The 17,949-nt window shown below is 48.8% G+C and overlaps 1 protein-coding gene across 1 annotated transcript in view; it reads right to left on the reverse strand.

Moving 5' to 3' along the window:
* Grin2a (glutamate ionotropic receptor NMDA type subunit 2A) overlaps nucleotides 1–16,206 on the reverse strand; it is a 415,299-nt gene extending 399,093 nt beyond the window's left edge. Inside the window, exons 1-3 of the mRNA XM_034508024.2 lie at nucleotides 15,078–16,206; nucleotides 14,321–14,511; nucleotides 12,388–12,819 (exon numbers count right to left, since the gene is read on the reverse strand). Of these exons, the coding sequence (XP_034363915.1) occupies nucleotides 12,388–12,801 (414 nt within the window). The 5' untranslated portion in view covers nucleotides 12,802–12,819; nucleotides 14,321–14,511; nucleotides 15,078–16,206. The remainder of the gene's footprint in view (nucleotides 1–12,387; nucleotides 12,820–14,320; nucleotides 14,512–15,077) is intronic.
* Nucleotides 16,207–17,949: the final 1,743 nt, after the last annotated feature.

Below are 17,949 nucleotides of genomic sequence, written 5' to 3' on the forward strand. Positions count from 1 at the left end.
AATACACCTGGAAGAAGAAGGGAGTGGGGAGGAAGCAGAAGCGGAGGAAGAAGAAGAAGAAAAAGAAGAAGACGGAGAAGAAGAATTATTTGACAACTGGGAAAATCAGAATGGATCTATTCCTAGAATATAAGCATATACTATATTAATAAATGAAAATATGAATGCATAATAATATTAAATAATAATAATAAATAATAATAATAAATGCTGATTGAATGGAGGTAATTGCAGTTAATAACCCAGAAAATTGTTTCCACTGGCAAACACGGTGGGGGCCACCAACCTGCTTATTGCCTTGTTTATGTATGTGAACCAGCAGGACTAATAGATACACAGGTCTCTACCTTTCCCAATTGCATATACCTTTTGGGAGGATTTAGACCTTTGGGATTCAACATGGGGATTCAGGGATCATATTCTGCCCCATACCAGTCAAATCTAGACAGAATCACTCACATACTTGGAGAAAGTGAATGTGTTGGATTTCATTCTTATCCCAGGCCCTAAAGCACCAGGGCACTGGAATTTATACAGGCCACAGAGCCTCAAGTGATCTCCATATTCATGAGTTACCTAACAATTTTTAATAGCAATTTTAATGACTTTTTTGTTTTGTTTTGTTTTGTTTTGTTTTGTTTTGTTTTGTTTTTTGGTTTATTGCCATGACGGAAAGTTGGATGAAGCTGTACCCTGTGTCCTCGAGGTTAAATACCTTTTGTGAGTAGGAGGAGTGTCTGGGAAGGAATGCTTAATTGGCTACGCCCTCTGGCCTTGGGAAATCTCATTAATATGGAGATCTCTTGAGGCTCTGTGGCCTGTAGTTCACCCTCTACCTGTGCTACCTAAGGCCACAAACCTTTCTTTGGGAGGGGTTGTGGATGGCTGAAGCTAAGTGAAAGGAACCAGGGCCCAAGAGCAAGGCCGAACTCCTACCATCTCTTTAAGGTCACCAGGGTTCTAGGCCTGTGCTCCACCAGACAGCCCACTGCCCCACACCCCAGAGGTGGCCCAGCCCTGGCTTTTACCCTATTCCTGACAGTCACTGTTAGCTCAGCCACATCTGGACAGGCTAGTTCACAGATAGCATGGGCTAACTTCTAACTCCCTAGGCAACCAAGGATGATCTTAAGTTGCTCATCTGCCTGCCTTTACCTTTCAAGCACCGGAACTGCAGGTGTGTGCCATTACAAACAGCTAGAGTTTACACATTTTTAAAAAAAAAATAACTGCATTGGTGAGCACTACATATAGGAGTCAGGCTCAGCACTGTCCAGTGCTCATGGTCCCGGTGGGTGTGAAAAGCCCTCTCTCCCTCTCCACAAACAGTGCAGTCTTCCTAGCCCATGTTAGGAAGATGCTGAGCAAAAGCTCTGTCTTTCACTTGTAAGCTGAACAGGTTCCAGAGACTTAGTATTTGTCCATCATGGTGTGTGTAGTTAATAAAAGGCCAGCAAGAAAGCTTTGAGAGCTCAGCAAGTGCTTGCTGCCCAGGCTGGTGGCCTGGGTTTGACCCCTGGGACCCATGTGGTAGAAAGTGTGAAGTAATTTCCACAAGTTCGCCAGCTGTCTTCTGACCACCACAGGTGTGTCATGACCTGTCCATGCCCATGCATGTACACATGATAGATAGATAGATAGATAGATAGATAGATAGATAGATAGATAGATGAATAGATGGATGGATGGATGGATGGATGGATATATGGATAGATAGATAGATGAATAGATAGATAGATAGATGAATAGATAGATAGATAGATATGAATAGATAGATAGATAGATAGATAGATAGATAGATAAGCTAGTAAACACTTAATGTGCTGAATTTGCTGTAAGTAAAGATGGGTAACCACCCACAAAAATTACAAAAAAAATTAACTGTGAAGAGAAGAATCTCTCATTGTCTTGACTAGATATTTCATCATACACACACACACACACACACACATCACATGTACACCTCAAATACACAATTTTTATTTATCAGTTATATAGCAATAAAGCTGGGAGGTTCCCTGCAGTACAAACCATGGCAAAAGTTCATAATTTCAACTTTTAAAAAGGGTTTGAATTTTGAATTTGTCACCAACATCTCAATCACGTAAGATAAGATAGCCAATTTTTTTTTTAAACTCTGTTGTCCATAATGGCAGTTGTCTGTGTTTATACTAGTCCCCAAAACGCACTTAGTTTACAAGCATGCACTTAGAAGGGAACTAAAATAAACAAAAGAATAAGAACAGTAAACCTATACTCCAGTTGTGTGATTCTCAGCAAAGCCCTCTGGGTCTTTAGTCCCTCGTCTGAACATAGACGATCTTTAAACAAATGTTTCTAGGGCTGCCAGGTTCCCCAGGTTCCCACTGAGTCATTAATCCCTGGCAGGGTTACACGAGAAATTCTATGCAATGTTCTGCACTGCAAGGCCCGATGCCCAGTGTAGACATAAGGTCCAATTGGGGGAGTCATCTAGTGCAAAGGTCAAAGAAATCATCTCCTCCAGCTGCTTCTATATCACCCACACTTCACTTCCGGCTTACCGGGATAAAAAATAGAATCTGATGGTTCATTTTCAGAGGGACCTCAAGCCAGCTTAGGTCCAGACACAGATGATCTGAAACATTAGACCCCTGCTGACAAGTGTAAGAGCCTCCCATTCACCCCAACCCTACAGCTCTTCCACAGGAGAACCAGAAGTTTAAAGAAAACTACCCCAACAGCCCAGCTTGCTTAATAACTTGAAGACACACCTAAAAGGCTTTACAATAAACAGCAAAGTGTAGACAGAGCCCACAGGCACGGGGTTTTATTGGGAAGGAAGCAGGGGCTTGTGGCTGAAGGCTTCAAAACTGCTCTCTTCACATGATCACCAGCCATTCCTAGCTGGTTTCTCAACTTCGCAACATCATGGATAAACTTTCCCTACCGAGTATCCAGTGCTCCCATCATGAAGTAGGGAATCGTTGTTTCTCCCACCAGGACCAAGCTCACAGTGAGGCCTAAGAGGGCAGACTTGGGTCCTGGCTGGCCTCGGGAGGAAGGAATGATCCACGCCATGCTGGACCCGTAGTTTTGTGAGGACTCAGTTCCGGTTTCTCACAGGAATTATCTTTAGAGCCTTGCATCACTTTTAATCCCCCATTTGTAGTTTCTAAAAATACACATTGGTGAAAAACTCAAGCACGAATGTAAACACCGTATGTTATATCTAAGAAACCATTCAGGATGCGCCAGGCACTGACCAGAGGCACTCTTCAGCCACGACTTCATTAAACACTCAACACCTTAAGACCCAGGTGCTAACACTGGTCTAATGTGGTCGTCTGTCTCCCTCAGACTCAAGTATTTGAACATCTGGTCTCCAGTTGGTGGAGCTATTTGGAAAGGTTATGGAACCTTTAGGAGGCTGAACCTAGCTGGAAGAAGTGGGTCACTGCTGGTGAGTTTTGAGGCTCTCTCTCTCTCTCTCTCTCTCTCTCTCTCTCTCTCTCTCTCTCTCTCCTTTCTGTGTATAGACAAAAAGGTGACCAGTTAGCCAGCTTCCTGCTACTGTCACCAGGAAGGCATCACTGCTGCCATGCCTCTCAGCTATGATAAACTCAGTCCCTATGGAATCATATGTGAAATAAGCCTTTTCTTCCACTAAATTGCTTTTTTGTTGTTGTTGTTGTTGTTTTGTTTTTCGAGACAGGGTTTCTCTGTGTAGCCCTGGCTGTCCTGGAACTCACTCTGTAGACCAGGCTGGCCTCAAACTCAGAAATCCACCTGCCTCTGCCTCCCAAGTGCTGGGATTAAAGGTGTGTGCCACCACTGCCCGTAAATTGCTTTTTATAATGGCATTTTTATTGCAGTGACAGAAAAGCGACTGATACATCCATTTTACAGATGAAGACACAGTGGCTCATTCTTTAATGACTTCCATATAGGCCCAGACGCCTCCAAGTGGTAGAGCCCGAGTTTAAAGCCAGGTGGTTTAACTCAAAAGCCAACACTGTAACCACTGAATCACAACATTCTCTAAAACACTAAGACAGACATTCTTGTGCCTACAATATCACTATTTACATTTTGGTAAGCTTCTTGCCAGTATTTCCTTGGAGGCAGAGAAATTTTCCAGAATCAGAAGGGGTCTTAGAGATGATGTCAATCAGACTCTTATTTTGCCAAAGGAGAACAGGGGAATGAGAAAGATGAGGGATTGTCCCAAGGCTGCATAGCTATGTGGGGATGGAACTCAGGTCCTCAGACTCTTGGCTAGAGGTTCTCTGAGCTCCTCCAACTCAAGCTACATGGCAGCGACATGACAACACATGAACCATGAAGGAGCAGCCCCTGGCGGATAAGAATGCTTGCTGTGTACATCTGAGGACCTGAGTTCAAGTCCCCAGCACCTAAATACAGCACTTGTAATCCCAGTACTAGGGTTAGGCAGAGAGAGACTCAAGGCTTGATGGGGCTTGATGATCCACCAGTCTAGTCAAAAATGTGAGCTCCAGGTTCAGCAAAAGAACAAGTCTCAGAGGAATAATGTGAGGTGACAGATAGGGCAGACCATCAGACAGTCTCCTCTGGCCTTTGCATATGAGTGGACTCTCACAGGGAGGAGGAGAGAAGAAAAGAAGGAACAAAGGAAGGAAGGAGGGAGGGAGGGAAGGAGGAAGGAAGGAAGGAAGGAAGGAAGGAAGGAAGGAAGGAAGGAAGGAATTAACAGAGTATGGATATCTATTTTCTTTACAAGTATCAGAGGTCTTGATTCCCAAAGCCTTCAGAACTGACCTCATTACAAAAAGTATCAGTAAGGGTGGGGCTGAGAGAGAGAAACAGAGAGACAGAGAGAAAAAAAGAGGGAGAGAGAGAGAGAGAGAGAGAGAGAGAGAGAGAGAGAGAGAACCTATCTTGTCAAAAAATGATAGGTGGAGAGAATGACTTATCTTCAGCAAACAGTTGCCATGGAGAAGTGGCAGTGTGGCCAGGCCTTAGTTTTTTTAAGCTATAATTTAAACTTTAAAGTGTTGGTAACTAATTGAAATTGGAAAGATAAAGGCTGTGGAGGTCTGAGTGTAACAAAACACCCAGCTAATGGCCCTGCGACAGTCTGACAGCCCGCTCCTCTATGTGAGCAACCTCCTTGCAAGATGACTCAGTAGATGCCAGAGACTCATCAGACCCAAGATTCGCTCCTGCTCCTCCTCCTTCCTCCCTCTCTGCTCCACCCCTCCCTCTTTCCTCCCTCTCTTTCCCCATTCACTCTGTCTGGAGCAGCAGTTTCCATCTGAGGCTACCAGAATGAAAACTAACACAGCCCTCAAAGCATAATACCATAGCCACGAAGGGTCAACCCCGTTCCCAAGAAGCCTGAGAACCATTTGGAGAGTTACTCATGCCTTCGGAGAAGCTGCCTGCTGCCCCCAGTGATTTGTGTGGGAGGGAGTAGATGACTGCTTCTGACATGCCTTCTCCATGTGGCTAGAGACAGGCTTCCCACCCTCCCCAGTTCCCTGCGGATGCCGCAGCAGCCGCTGAGTGGGCTCCTCTGACACTCAGATCTGCATGTCTGCCCTTTCCCTGAGCCTTGGGTGTTTAATGGGGACAGCCCATCACACACTCACATCCAACTCAGGAGCGAGCAGCAACTCCCCTGCTTCCACTGAGCTGTCACTTAGTACTCCAAGGGGTTTCATGTGCAACTCCTAATGCATGCTAGTACCCAGGGTGGCTAGTAATTAACTCCTGTTTGAGAGAAAAACAGGGTTGGCATACATGTATGAAATCAGTCCACACTTAAAAAACAAAAGAGCCCTGAAGCACACTGTGACAGGTTTCTCCATCTGAAAACTGCAGCAAGCTGGGGCCAGAACCAATGACTCCATGCATTCAATCAATAAACACTTTTTGGTTACAAGTAACCAAAGTGAAGGGCATTGTCCAGGGAGGCATACCCATGCCCCAACATGACTGTGTGTAGACATGGGGGAATGGAGGGACAGCTCAGCCAAGTACAGTCTAAACATTCTGCAGCCATTTAAAATCAAACTTAAGCATCCCATTCACTATAAGAAAAAGAATCCCAAGAATATATAATCAAGTTTTAAAAACATAAAAGCGGGTTGGGAAATAAAACTAACTCAAAACCACAGGGAACATGTTCAAGACTCTACCTTCTGCTGCCTCTAAGACACAAAATGTACACACATGTTTCCTTGTTTTCTTCATTTATACAGTATTGCTTAGGAATAAAAAGAAAAGAAAAGAAAAAAAGAAAAGAAATCAAAGATCAAAAGAACAGAGGCCTGGGCCAGGGAGATGGCTCAGCCAGACCTGAGCTCCCTCTCCCAGAACCACCTGGTGTGCACACTGATAATCCCAGAACTCCCACAAGAAGATGGGGAGCAGAGAAAGGAGCCAGGAGGCAGGAGGATCATCTGGAAGCTCGAGAGCCACTGCCCCACTGCCGTGGGGAGTAAGCACTGTGGCAGAAGCCAGGTGGAAGGAGAGAACCGGCTCCCGAAAAGTTGGCCTCTGACTTCCACAGACAGCCATAGCACATACACACTCAGCAGTCACACAGACATGCGCGCACACACACAGTCACACGCACAGTCACATGCACAGTCACACGCACACAGTCACACATATACAGAGAGAATCACACATAAACGCATATGCACACAAACACAAAAATATTAGATAATTAAAAACCAAAGATACAGAGGAATCCCTAAGAATGTATGAACTGAGATTAGAGCTGGAACCAGGGTGCAGCTCGGTGCAGAGCACAGTCCAAGCACTTACAGTTTTATACCCAATCCCAGAAAAGGGGCCAAAGAAGAAAGGAAAAGGAAGAGGCGAGAGCCACAGTTTCAAGGAGGAAGATCAAAGCCATGTGATCCACAGGGAGATGGATCTAACACGAGCCATGTGAGCACAGCAACTAACACCCACTGGGAGAGAAGGCAGCAAGATTGTGCCACTACCCATGAACAAGGCTGGGCCATCTGTACCATCCCTCAAAAGTTGCATCCCAGGAGACCCTTGCCTGTGTGGAGGAACCATAAGGAAGTCACCAACATAGATGAGTCCAGTCTACACTATAAGCCAAGAAGAGAAAAAAGGAAGTTGTTGACTGAGCTGTTGATAGGACTTCTGGTTTAGAAAGATGTACTCCGTCCCCCCAATAACTGGAGAGGGGGCTGTCTCTGAATCTGTTGCCTGCCTATGGATCCCATTCCCCTAACTGGGCACCTTGTCTGGAATCACCTAGTCCTGCAGTGACTTGATGTGCCAGGGGATGGGGGATGGGTGGGATGGCAGAGGAGGGATACAGAGAAAAGGGAAAAGAAACATGCATCCTGTACCCAGGGTGCAGCTTGGAGGGAGAACACTTGCTTAGCACATATACGGCCCTGACTTTCATTCCCAACGGCACAGGGTCTATTTATATATGTTTGTACACATGTATATATGTATGTAACAAACAAAATCAAAGTAAAGAAAGCTATCAATGTAATGGAGAGTATAAGAGGGGCTTGGGAGAAGGTAATTGGCAGGGATTGGAGAAAGAAAAGAAGTGATGTAATCCTATTTCAATTAAAAATAAAATATATTTGCTCTTAAAATAAGCTCACAAAGAAGATACATAAAGTAGAGGGAGAAACTACAGCATAAAGTTACATACGTATGTGATGAAGAGAGGACAGTTCAAGAGAGTAGAATGAAGCAAGACAAGAGAGGGGGTATCCAGAGACAGGCCAAAGAATTCTCCAGAACTAATAAAGGCAAAACTCTGGTCAAAAATCCCAGATTACAGAGTACAAAAACCAATAAACTCGGAAATTGTAACCTAACAAACTGTTCTTAGATAAAATGCACCCACATCTTGCCACGTTAATCTCAGTGATAAAATTTACAGTGAGATTTTTATTTTTGTCTTAAACTTTAATATACGTCCTAAGTGCTCTGCAATGAAAAGACATTATTTTTATAGTGTCTATGGAGAACTCATTATTTCAAAACACATATACACATATGCACATATGCACATAAACACATATACACATAAACACATATACACAAAAACACACAAACACTTTTTTTTTTTTAATCTGCCCTCAAAGACTTATATTCTAAGCGAAGGAGGTGGATGGCACATGAGGAACAATACTCAAGTGTTCCTCCTGTCTCCACATGCACACACGCACACACGCGTGCTCACACACAAATGCACACACAGATACACACACACAGATGCATGCACACATACGCACACACAGATGTACACGTACACACACAGATACACAAACACACACACACACACACAAACACACACACAAATACACGCACACTAAAAATAAACTTACGAGGGCTAAAGAGATGGTTCCGCAGTTAAAAACACTTGTTGCTCTTAGAGAAGCACCGCGTTCTATTCCCAGCATCCACATGGTGTTTCACAACCATCCATTTTCCCAGTCCAAGGGAATCCAACAGGCATGCCTGTGATGAACATTCATGCATGCTGGCAAAACATTCACACACATAAAGTAAAATAAATAAGTCTTTTTTTATTTTAAAATAAATAATTAAAAATAAGCATACCAGACAAAATCCACACAGTGACTGGCACGGAGAGATAAAGTGGGTAAAATATAAACACAGCCTTCTCTGCCAGGGACCAGGGAAGGAGGAATTCAAGGGGGGTGAGCAGAGATGTCTAAGTTGAAGCAACTTGCTGGGTTTCCTGTGCAGCATGAGTCTGTTTCACTTGGACAAACTAAGATGCAATGAGAGTTTCATATACACCAAGCTTAATGTTCACTTCTAACTTAATGATATTGCCAGCCTACCTACCAGCTGATACCACCAAAATCTATGTCTCCACAATAAATTGAATTAACACCTCAAACATCTGTCACTTGACACCTCTGCATTTAGTGTGGTCTCAAACCTGTGGGTTGAGACCCTGAACGACCCTCTCACAGGAGTTTCCTAAGACCATTGAAAACCATAGATACTTAAATTATGATCCATAACAGTAGCAAAACTACAGTTGTGAAGTAGAAACAAAGGTAATTTATAGTTGGGGGTCACCTCAGCATGAGGAGATATCTTAAAGGGTCACAGAATTAGGAAAGTTGAGAACCACTGGTATAAACCTTGTTTGAGGGTGAAGGAGACTGAGAGAACAGTAAAAAGTGACGTATACCTGAAGTCTTGAGCCTGTACATGTGTGTGTGTGTGTGTGTGTGTGTGTGTGTGTTCCTTTTATCTGATAATCAACTATTATCACACTGTCAAACGAAAAGCCCATAAGTGTGTTCTGGGGGACATTACCCAACTGGAGTTCCCTTATCTTTTTTAGTCTCGGGAGGTTGCAGCTTTCTGGTCGAAATACTGTCAGCATACGCAAGCCAGGCAGTTTTAGACAACATCCCATAACTAGTTCCATAAAGCTAAATAAAGTCCACTGAACATTAAGCAGTAACACAAACAGGTGGGAAAGAGACATGCCAAACATATGCATTCCTAATGAAGGAATGGCTGTTTGCATCTCAGACAACTTCTTTCCTTTTTAAACACATCCAGGCTTCTCCAAATACCACTCCTCCCCGTACCACCTGCCCCTCCTCTATGTGAGGCCCAGTATAGGCCTAGTGGCATCTCTGCCCACTTGAGTGATCTTCTCCCATCTTAACTCATCTCCCTCCATGTCTAATACAATGAGAGCTGTGGAAGTCTCTCCTGAGCCAACTCTGGGAAGCTCCAGCTCGGTGAGAAGCCAGGCCCTCTGGTGTGCTTGAACAACACATGCTTGCTTCTATCCTCTCTTCTTTCTTGCTGTCCAATCTCTCTCTGGTCTTGTCTTCCTTGGAAATGGCCTTACACATCATCCTCTTGCCATTCCCTGGTCCTTTTCTTCATCTTAAGAGCGCTCTTAGGAATATGTTGTGGCAGCTAGCTCATCAGAGATCACTATTGTGTGGATTAAGGTTGCTTGGTAGTCAAGGCCATAACATACCAAGGTGTGCTCACATCGGGGTCAAATGAATCAAGAGAGATGCTTCCTGACATATTTGCCACCTCATAGTCAGAAGAAAGATCCAGAAGCTAAACAACCCTCCCAACCTCAAACCACATTCCCAGGCCACCTGGGAGCAGAATTCTCTCCTGACTCTCTCTGTGGTCCCATGGTATAACGCGCGCCCCCGTGTCGCCCCATGCCCAGAAGAGAAACACGAGAGACAGTATTCGGGTAGTTACTGCAAAACGAGGACTTTAATCTGTAACCCACACGTGGAAAACGCGGAAGGAAGCGGAAGGGCTGAGACACGGAAGGGGCCTAGCCTAAATACAGCCTAGAGTGACGTATTCACTTCTGATTGGCTGTTCGCTCACCACCCAATATTATGCCTCGGGATTGGCCAGTGACTTTGGCACTCCTTTTGCCTATTGCAACTGCGCAGTCAGTTGTTTACAAGTGGGAGGACAGGATGTCCACGCCCTCTTGGAATGGCAAATCACTGCAGCTCCCAACACCATGGCTGGAACTCACAGATCTGTCTTCTGAATGCTGGCTCAAAGGGATGCACCTTTTCACCTTTTTTTTTTTTTTTTTTTTACATGCCCTGCTGAACCTATCTTTATGTGCTGCTTCTATAGTGAAAACCTTTAGAATGGAAGGTCAATGATGATACTTAGGTCTCACTATTCAATCCCTCTCCCCTCTACTAAATTCTCCCTCTCGGTGCCTCTTGAGAAGGGTGGTCTCTTCTCAACTGTATAAGCCCTCTAGGCTGATTCACTGTCTTCTCCCAACAGCTTGGTACCTTATATGTAATAAAACTAGTGTCTTAGTCCTCTTAAATAAGGAGTGATGATGTTAAAGGCTAGGTTTGATTTCCCTGGATCACAGCTTTGAGGCCAGACAAACAGGCATCTATTTTCATCACCCACTGTGTGGTCTTGGCAAAGTCTCCTAACAGCCCTGTGCTTCTGCCACTTTCAGAGTTTCAAGGTGTTCCAGTAATTCTAAGGCCCTACACAGTTCTGCAAGCAGAGTCCAGCTGTTCCCTGCTTTCATTATACCAGAGAAGGAGCCCTCCAAAACAGAGAGGGGACTGTAACCTCCCATGAAGATTCTGCTAGACAAGGGCTCTCTGGAATCAATGTTGAATCAGGCACTGGATCAGCTGTGTGTTTTCCCTGCTTGGGCCACAGCCCGGGTGACCCTGGAGGAGCTATTGGGAGCACTGAGCAGAGCTGAAACTCATTTGATGAACAGCAGTGTTTTAAGACAGACAAAAAGAAAGTGCTGTGACAAATATCCACCCATTCCTCCAGTTTCAACCTAAGGAGCACTCTGCAAGAAGGTCTCTAGCTGCCAGCACAGAACAAGTACCCCAGTCTTCCTGAGGCTTCTGCGGGGTTGCGGCACACTAACTCAGTAGCTCCTAATTCATATTCTCTCTCTCTCTCTCTCTCTCTCTCTCTCTCTCTCTCTCTCTCTCTCTCTCCCTCATTTCTCCCTTGCAGCTTTCTCCCCTCTCTTTCAGCACAATTCCTAACTCTCCTAACGTCCCTCTCAGCCTTCAAACCTATTCTCTAAACCAGTGCTCCAAAGAACTGCTGTCCAGAGAAAGCCGAGAAAGTCAGACACAGTTTCTCTCATTTCTGAAAGTCAATTTCCATACCAAGGTCCATCTTCCAGAACCTTCCATTTGAAACTCTTGGGAAGCCCTGTAGTGAAGTTGTCAGCCCACATAAGAGCTACAGAAGGAAAACTCTGGGCTCTCCAGCACTCTGGGCCTGGGGCTCCTTCCCTGAACATACTCTTCCTAGAGGCAGAGTTCTGTCCACATGCCTCTAGCCCTAGGGTTCTCAGGATCCCACCTCCACTCCTGTAAGTCTAAGCCAGAACAAATCTGTCCCCTTTGAGGTATTTTTAAAAACCTCCATACCCATCCTTGTGGTTTTGTCTGTTTTAGTAGGAGCAGGTTTAATCACTTTAACCAAGAGAAAAGCAGAGATTCTGGTAAACCTGACACTGTAGAGACACAATCATGTTGACTGAGTGTTCCCACACTTGCCTTTGAGATCCCTGAAAATATCCAAACTCTCCATCACCACCCACTGGCCTACCCTTGTGTTTTTTGTGCTCATGCTGGAACACCAAGGTGCTTCTGAGTCCCCATCTTCAAAACCAAATATCAAAAGGCATTTCATCATGTCTGGTTCAGAGAGACACAGAACAACTCTCAGAAAGGCCAGAGGCCACTTAACCTGCTTTCCTATTGAGCAGATGCTTAGGGCACCCTAGATGCCTTCCATGGTGGCCACCATTTGTAGAACTACCCCTCCAGACCCTGGCAGTCCATCTCCTCCTGGCCTTACCTTGTCAGCCATGATCATAGATGCACCCCCATGAATGCCCAAAATGGGAATGAAAGTCTGTGAGGAGATAAAATCCAGCATCTGAGCCACAGCCTCCTGGTCTGTATCATCTCCAAACACCAAGCCGTGGATGCGCGCCCCAGACATGAGGTCGCACACATGTGTGATGAGGCTCTTAGGGTCAGTGCGGTTCATCAATAATGCCACCACGTTCACATCCAGGGGCAAGCCGGTTGCCTGCTCCGGGCCCCACAGATTTCGAAGTTCGCGTTCTGTCACGTCGTGGCTGTGACCCAGCAGCACCGCAATGTTCAGTGCTGGAGGACCCTTCTCCGCCGCCGCGTTCTGCGCCGGACCGCGCCAAACCAGAAGGGCTGGCAATACCAGCAAGGTCCAGTAGCCCAGTCTGCCCATTGTCGCCACTTAGGGTCCCTGTAAGGTGGAGGAGAGCGAGAGGCAGGTGGTGGTGGTCAGTGAGGGGCCCAGGAGACAGGATAGACTACCCAGGCACCCGCTCTGAGAGGCGAGTGTGAAACCCGAGCCCAGCACTGGCTGCTCCTGTCACTCACTGGCGTACTCATCGCTGATGCCGTCCACATTCCTCGACCCAAGTCCATCTCCACGTATCACTCCAATCCGAGCTATTTCGCCATCCCTGTCCCCAAGCCCATCCTGGCATCCTCCTTCCTTCTCTCTTGTCTCCAGCCGCCTCCCTCAATCCCAGCTGGGTCCAAATTCCACACAAGATTCCCCAGATTTGACGCAGACCACAGCTCCTAGGCGCCCAGAGAGCCATGAACCCCACCACCACCCACAAACAGATGCCCAGACCAACTCTCTCTGCAACCCTCTTTCTCCGCAAGTGCGTGGACCAAGTTATCGACCCCGCCCCCTGCTCATGCGCAGCGAACTCCGAACTAGCCCCAGCGTGAGAGGCGGCGCCTGCATAGGCAGCCTGAGTCTGTGGTGAGCCTAGAGGGTTAACTGACCCCTCCCATAGGAGCTCGCCCAGTACGCCACAGACCTCGCTCCTTTAGTGACCCCCACCGGCTGCAGATCCCGCGCTTCCCATGCAGGAGAGATAACAAGCGCTTGAAAGTGTGGATGCTCTCTGTAACCCCGGGTTCTCAGGTGCCTGGGGGAACTTGAGGCCCGACTCCCCACCACTACCTTGCTGCGAGAAGCCATGAGCCGCTCTTTGGCAAGCCTCCCAGGACCCGCCCCCTACACACGAGTATACATAAGCAACATACAATCTCTCACGCCGTGTGAAATGCAGAATTCTGGAGAGTAGGAGCGCTGCCTCCCACCCCCACCCTAACACCCCGCAAGTGGGCCAGTGCGTAGGAGCTGGCAAAGAACGTGCGGGGGTGGGGGGTAGTCTCCCCAAAAGCTCTCAGATGGACAAGGAGTGTACATCCCCTCCCCAGCCTTTCCACTGCAGACCCTGGAGCCAAATCTTTAGATGCACGTGGGCAGTGGGGTGCACACGCTAACAGACACGCGCGCTTTTCTGCGCACATCCCCAGGCCGCCGTAGAGATGCCCACGGCCAGCTGGAGCCTTCAAACGTCCTCAGGCGGTGTGCACACAAGTGCACAAGAGTGAAGGCCAGGTGCACAAGAGTGCTTGCCTGAAAATGCCTGCACGGTCGTGCACGCGTGTACAAGCGCGCGACCCTCGGCCCGGGTGTTGCACCCGGGGGAAGTTGGGGCTAACTCCAGCCTTGGTATTTTAGGGTGAGCAAGGTGGAGTGCAGGGCCGCAGCGCCACCTGGTGCTCCTCCAACGCCTCGCCATTGGGCTCTCCCTCTCCAGCTTTCTCTCGCTCGTTCTTTCCCCCCCATCTCCCTACTGAACCCTCTCCTCTCTCTTCACCGGTTGAGCCTATATCCTCCCAGGCCCGGGAAGCCAGTATCACCAACCAGGACGTACCTGTAGCCGGAGAAGGTGGAGGATGCAATGGGGCGTGCTGCGCGCACGAGCATCTCGGCCGCCTCAGCAGCCACCAGGTTTAGCGGGTTCCCGCATGCTGCGGCCCCCGCGCGCTCCCCTGGCTGTCCCGCGCTGTCCGCATCACCCCCACGGGGGGCGGCTATCCCAGCCGGAGGCTCTGCAGCAGGGCTCTAACCGGGGCGGAGGAGAGATGGAGAGGCAGGGTCAGCCCACCAGTGCGGGGGAAGGTGGGGGGGAGGGATGCAGTCTGCAGTGCTCACAGCCCCCTTATGCACCCTGGGGGCTCGACCAGAGAGGGAGCTGGAGCTTGGTGCCTACGACACCCTCGGTGCGGGTCTTCAGTTCCTGTGGCTGATAACCAGAGCTCCTCTCAGGGACGCACCGGAGAGTGGAAGCCCCAGGTTGGCCACCCACAAGAAGCTTAGTGGGAACCTCCACCCTCACCCCCTACCACCACCGGCGACTGGGAGTTGTGCGACCAAGAGCTGCTGAGCCGGGGGGAGGGGGGGACACAGGAAAGGAGGGGGCGCTGGCTGAGTTTGCGACGAGCCGGGAGGAGAAGAGGGGGAGGGAAGGACGCGGGCTCCCGCGGTCCCGGATCCCCGAGGGAGGTGTGATCACTCCCACGTAGCGACCCTCTTGTGCGTCCTGCCCCCCCCCTCCTATCTATACCTCCCCCCACCCACCAGCTTCTCACAGGGCCCTCCCAGGCTCGGCGTCCCGCGCCAGCACTCACCGCAGCCTCTCTCCACATAGTTCTCAGCAGTGGCCACCCCTGGTCATCTCCAGGGCTGATTGCTGCCGCCGCGACTCTCAGAGCTCATCGGGCCCCATACTCAGGCACAGCACCCCAGGATCCTCTCTCCTAGAGCCCTGGCTCAGCGCTGCTCCACTCCGGACAGTGGCTGCCTGGTCCTCTGAGCGCGCCTGGACACTCTCTCCTGCAGTCCTGCTCCCGCTTGACGTGTGTGTGTGTGTGTGTGTGTGTGTGTGTGTGTGTGTGTGTGTGTGTGTATACGAGTGAGTGTGGGAGCGCGCGCGCGTGTGGCCGGGGATCCCCGCGGTCCCTGGCCGAGAAGGGCGCGGGCGGGCGGAGGACCGCAGCTCCCTCCGGGCCCTTCGCTGCGGGGCCAGCTCCGCGCTGGGCGTTCGGTTCCTCACTTGGTCAGCGGGAGCCCAGGAAAGTGCCTGGCCACCGCGGTTCACAGCACTGAAGAAGCCAGGATCCTGGGGCGCGCTTCTGCTGCGGTCGCCTAGGTGGATAGAGGAAAGCAGAGGCACCTAGCACACCAACTTAGGACTTGTTCTCAGCCAGCGAGACGCAACGCAGCAACCCCCGCGCAATCCGACGCTGTTTGGAGCTCTGGTCCGCCTGCAGCCGCCCACCCCGGAGGCGGGCCGAGGCAGACCCCGCAGTCCCTAGGCGGCGACGCGGAGCGCTGCCACCCTCTTCTGGAGCGCACAGCGGCAGCGGAACAAGGCCGACCTAGGTGTCTGGCTGGTGCGGGGGGTGGGGGTGGGGGGTTCTGCGGTGGCGCGCAACCTTGGTGCCGAAACCACGCTCTCCGCCCGCTCTCGGGCGTCTGGTGCTGCTGAAGAATCAATTATTCAGATCTCTGCTACGGATTCCTCCTCCTCCAGTGCCTGGCGCTGGGTGCAGCAATCCCTGCTCCACGCAAGTCACGCCGACACGCACACACCCGCCCAGGATGCTTCTCTCAATGCCTCACCACCTTGGTATGGGAACCCACTCTGATGTCAGGGAGCCAGGAGCTTAAAATCAAAAACAAGATATACTCTCTCCACGCACAGACGCGCGTGCGCGCGCGCATACACACACACACACACACACACACACACACACACACACACATACACACACAGAGACACACACAGACGCGCGTCCACAGACACACATACACACTTGCTGCTTTCTTCTCTAAGTTGTCACAGACAAAACGTAGCCCTCTGGCTGCCACTTCTAAGTCACCAGAAGGGAAAAGCCAAGAGCCTGGGGCCAACTGGATGTGAAAGCTGACTGGCTCCAATTCCAGCAGCTGAGCCCGCGGCTCCTTGTTAGCTGTCTACATTTGACCTTTGTACAGTCACCTGAATCCCAAACACCTGTCTCTGCCTTTCTTCCCTCCACTTGATGCCTAATGTCACCTGAATGTTTACGCGCCAAATTCATATGCTAAAATCCTAAGTCCACAGTGATTAAGTCATGAGAATCAAATTGCATTAGTATCTTTATATTAAAAAAAAAAAAAAAAAAATCCCAGAGAGCTAGCGTGCTAGCCAGTTCCTAGCCCAGCCAAACACAGGATCTGCCTCCTGTTGTTCAGAGAGGCAACTGTGAGAAGCTTCCTTTGATTCCTAAACTTTTGTTATTGCAGGTCCGCCAGCCTCAGGCATCACCCTCCTCCTTTAATGACTGATAATCTGGACAAGCAGGTGGGCAACATCACTAAAAAATTAAAAAATAAAGATGCCTGTTTCACAGGGTTATTTTGCAAAAAAATAAATATATAAATAAGACAATGGTCAAAACTTTAACAAAACCTGGCACGTAGTAGATGCTTAAGAAATATAAATGAGAGCCCTCTAAAGTAACCCACCCAGGAGGATCGATATGGCCACAGAAAGGAGACCCTGGTCCGGGAGACCTGTGAGTTTATTATGGAGCTGATGCTGTGTGTGGAATCCCTTGGGGTTTTACACAAAAGAAAACAAAGAGGCAGACAGAATCCGGAAGGTAAAGGATGTGGGGGGCAGGGTGGGTGATGTGATAGAACAGAGACAGAGACTGGAGCAATGGTCCATTTCCTGAGGCTGTGGACGGCCTGGACTGAGCTGGGCTGGGCTGGGCTGGGCTGAGCTGGGCCTCTCTCTTGTGTGGATATCATGTAGGACTGTGACCTGGGAACTCTGGGAAAGCTACACTCTCTTGGTTCAGATAAGTGCACACCTGTAGCCCCAGCCTCCAGGAGGCTATGCAGCCTCAGCACGGTAGTGAGGCCCCGTCTTTAAAGATATCTAGAGAACAAGCAAAGACCTGCAGCATAAATCATAAAGAATGAACACAGTGGGAAAACCAGGCCTAGCAGTGTGGCGGCTGTGGGGAGCCTGGTGGGAAGATCAAGTGCAGGTTTTCCATGGGCTGCAGAGTGGGTTCGAGGACAGCATGGGCAATTTAATGGACCTTGCCTCAGAGTAAAAAGTGAGTCCAGGGCTAGAGACGAGATGTTCACTGGCTTGTTCGATAATGGAAGCTGATGGCTCAGGTCTCTGCAGGTGCCTCCAGAAAAAGGAAAAGCCTTTTTTTTTTTTTTCTTTTCTTATTTTTTTTTTTGTACTTTTAAAAATATTTATTTATGTGGAGAAAGTGTCACATGTCATGGCACGTGGAGGTCACAGGGCAATTTTCAAAAGTCCTTTGCTCCTCCCACCTTACTGAGGCAGGGTCTGTCATGTACTGTGCTGCTGTGTATTTCAGCCTAACTAGCAGCCAGGCTTCCAGGGGACACTCTTGTGTCTGCCTCCCATCTCACGTAAAAGTGATGGTCCAGATCCATCCCGTCACAGCTGGCTCTTTGCATTGATCCCAA

The sequence above is a fragment of the Arvicanthis niloticus genome, chromosome 6 (assembly GCF_011762505.2).
Source record: "Arvicanthis niloticus isolate mArvNil1 chromosome 6, mArvNil1.pat.X, whole genome shotgun sequence".
Classification (NCBI taxonomy): domain Eukaryota; kingdom Metazoa; phylum Chordata; class Mammalia; order Rodentia; family Muridae; genus Arvicanthis; species Arvicanthis niloticus.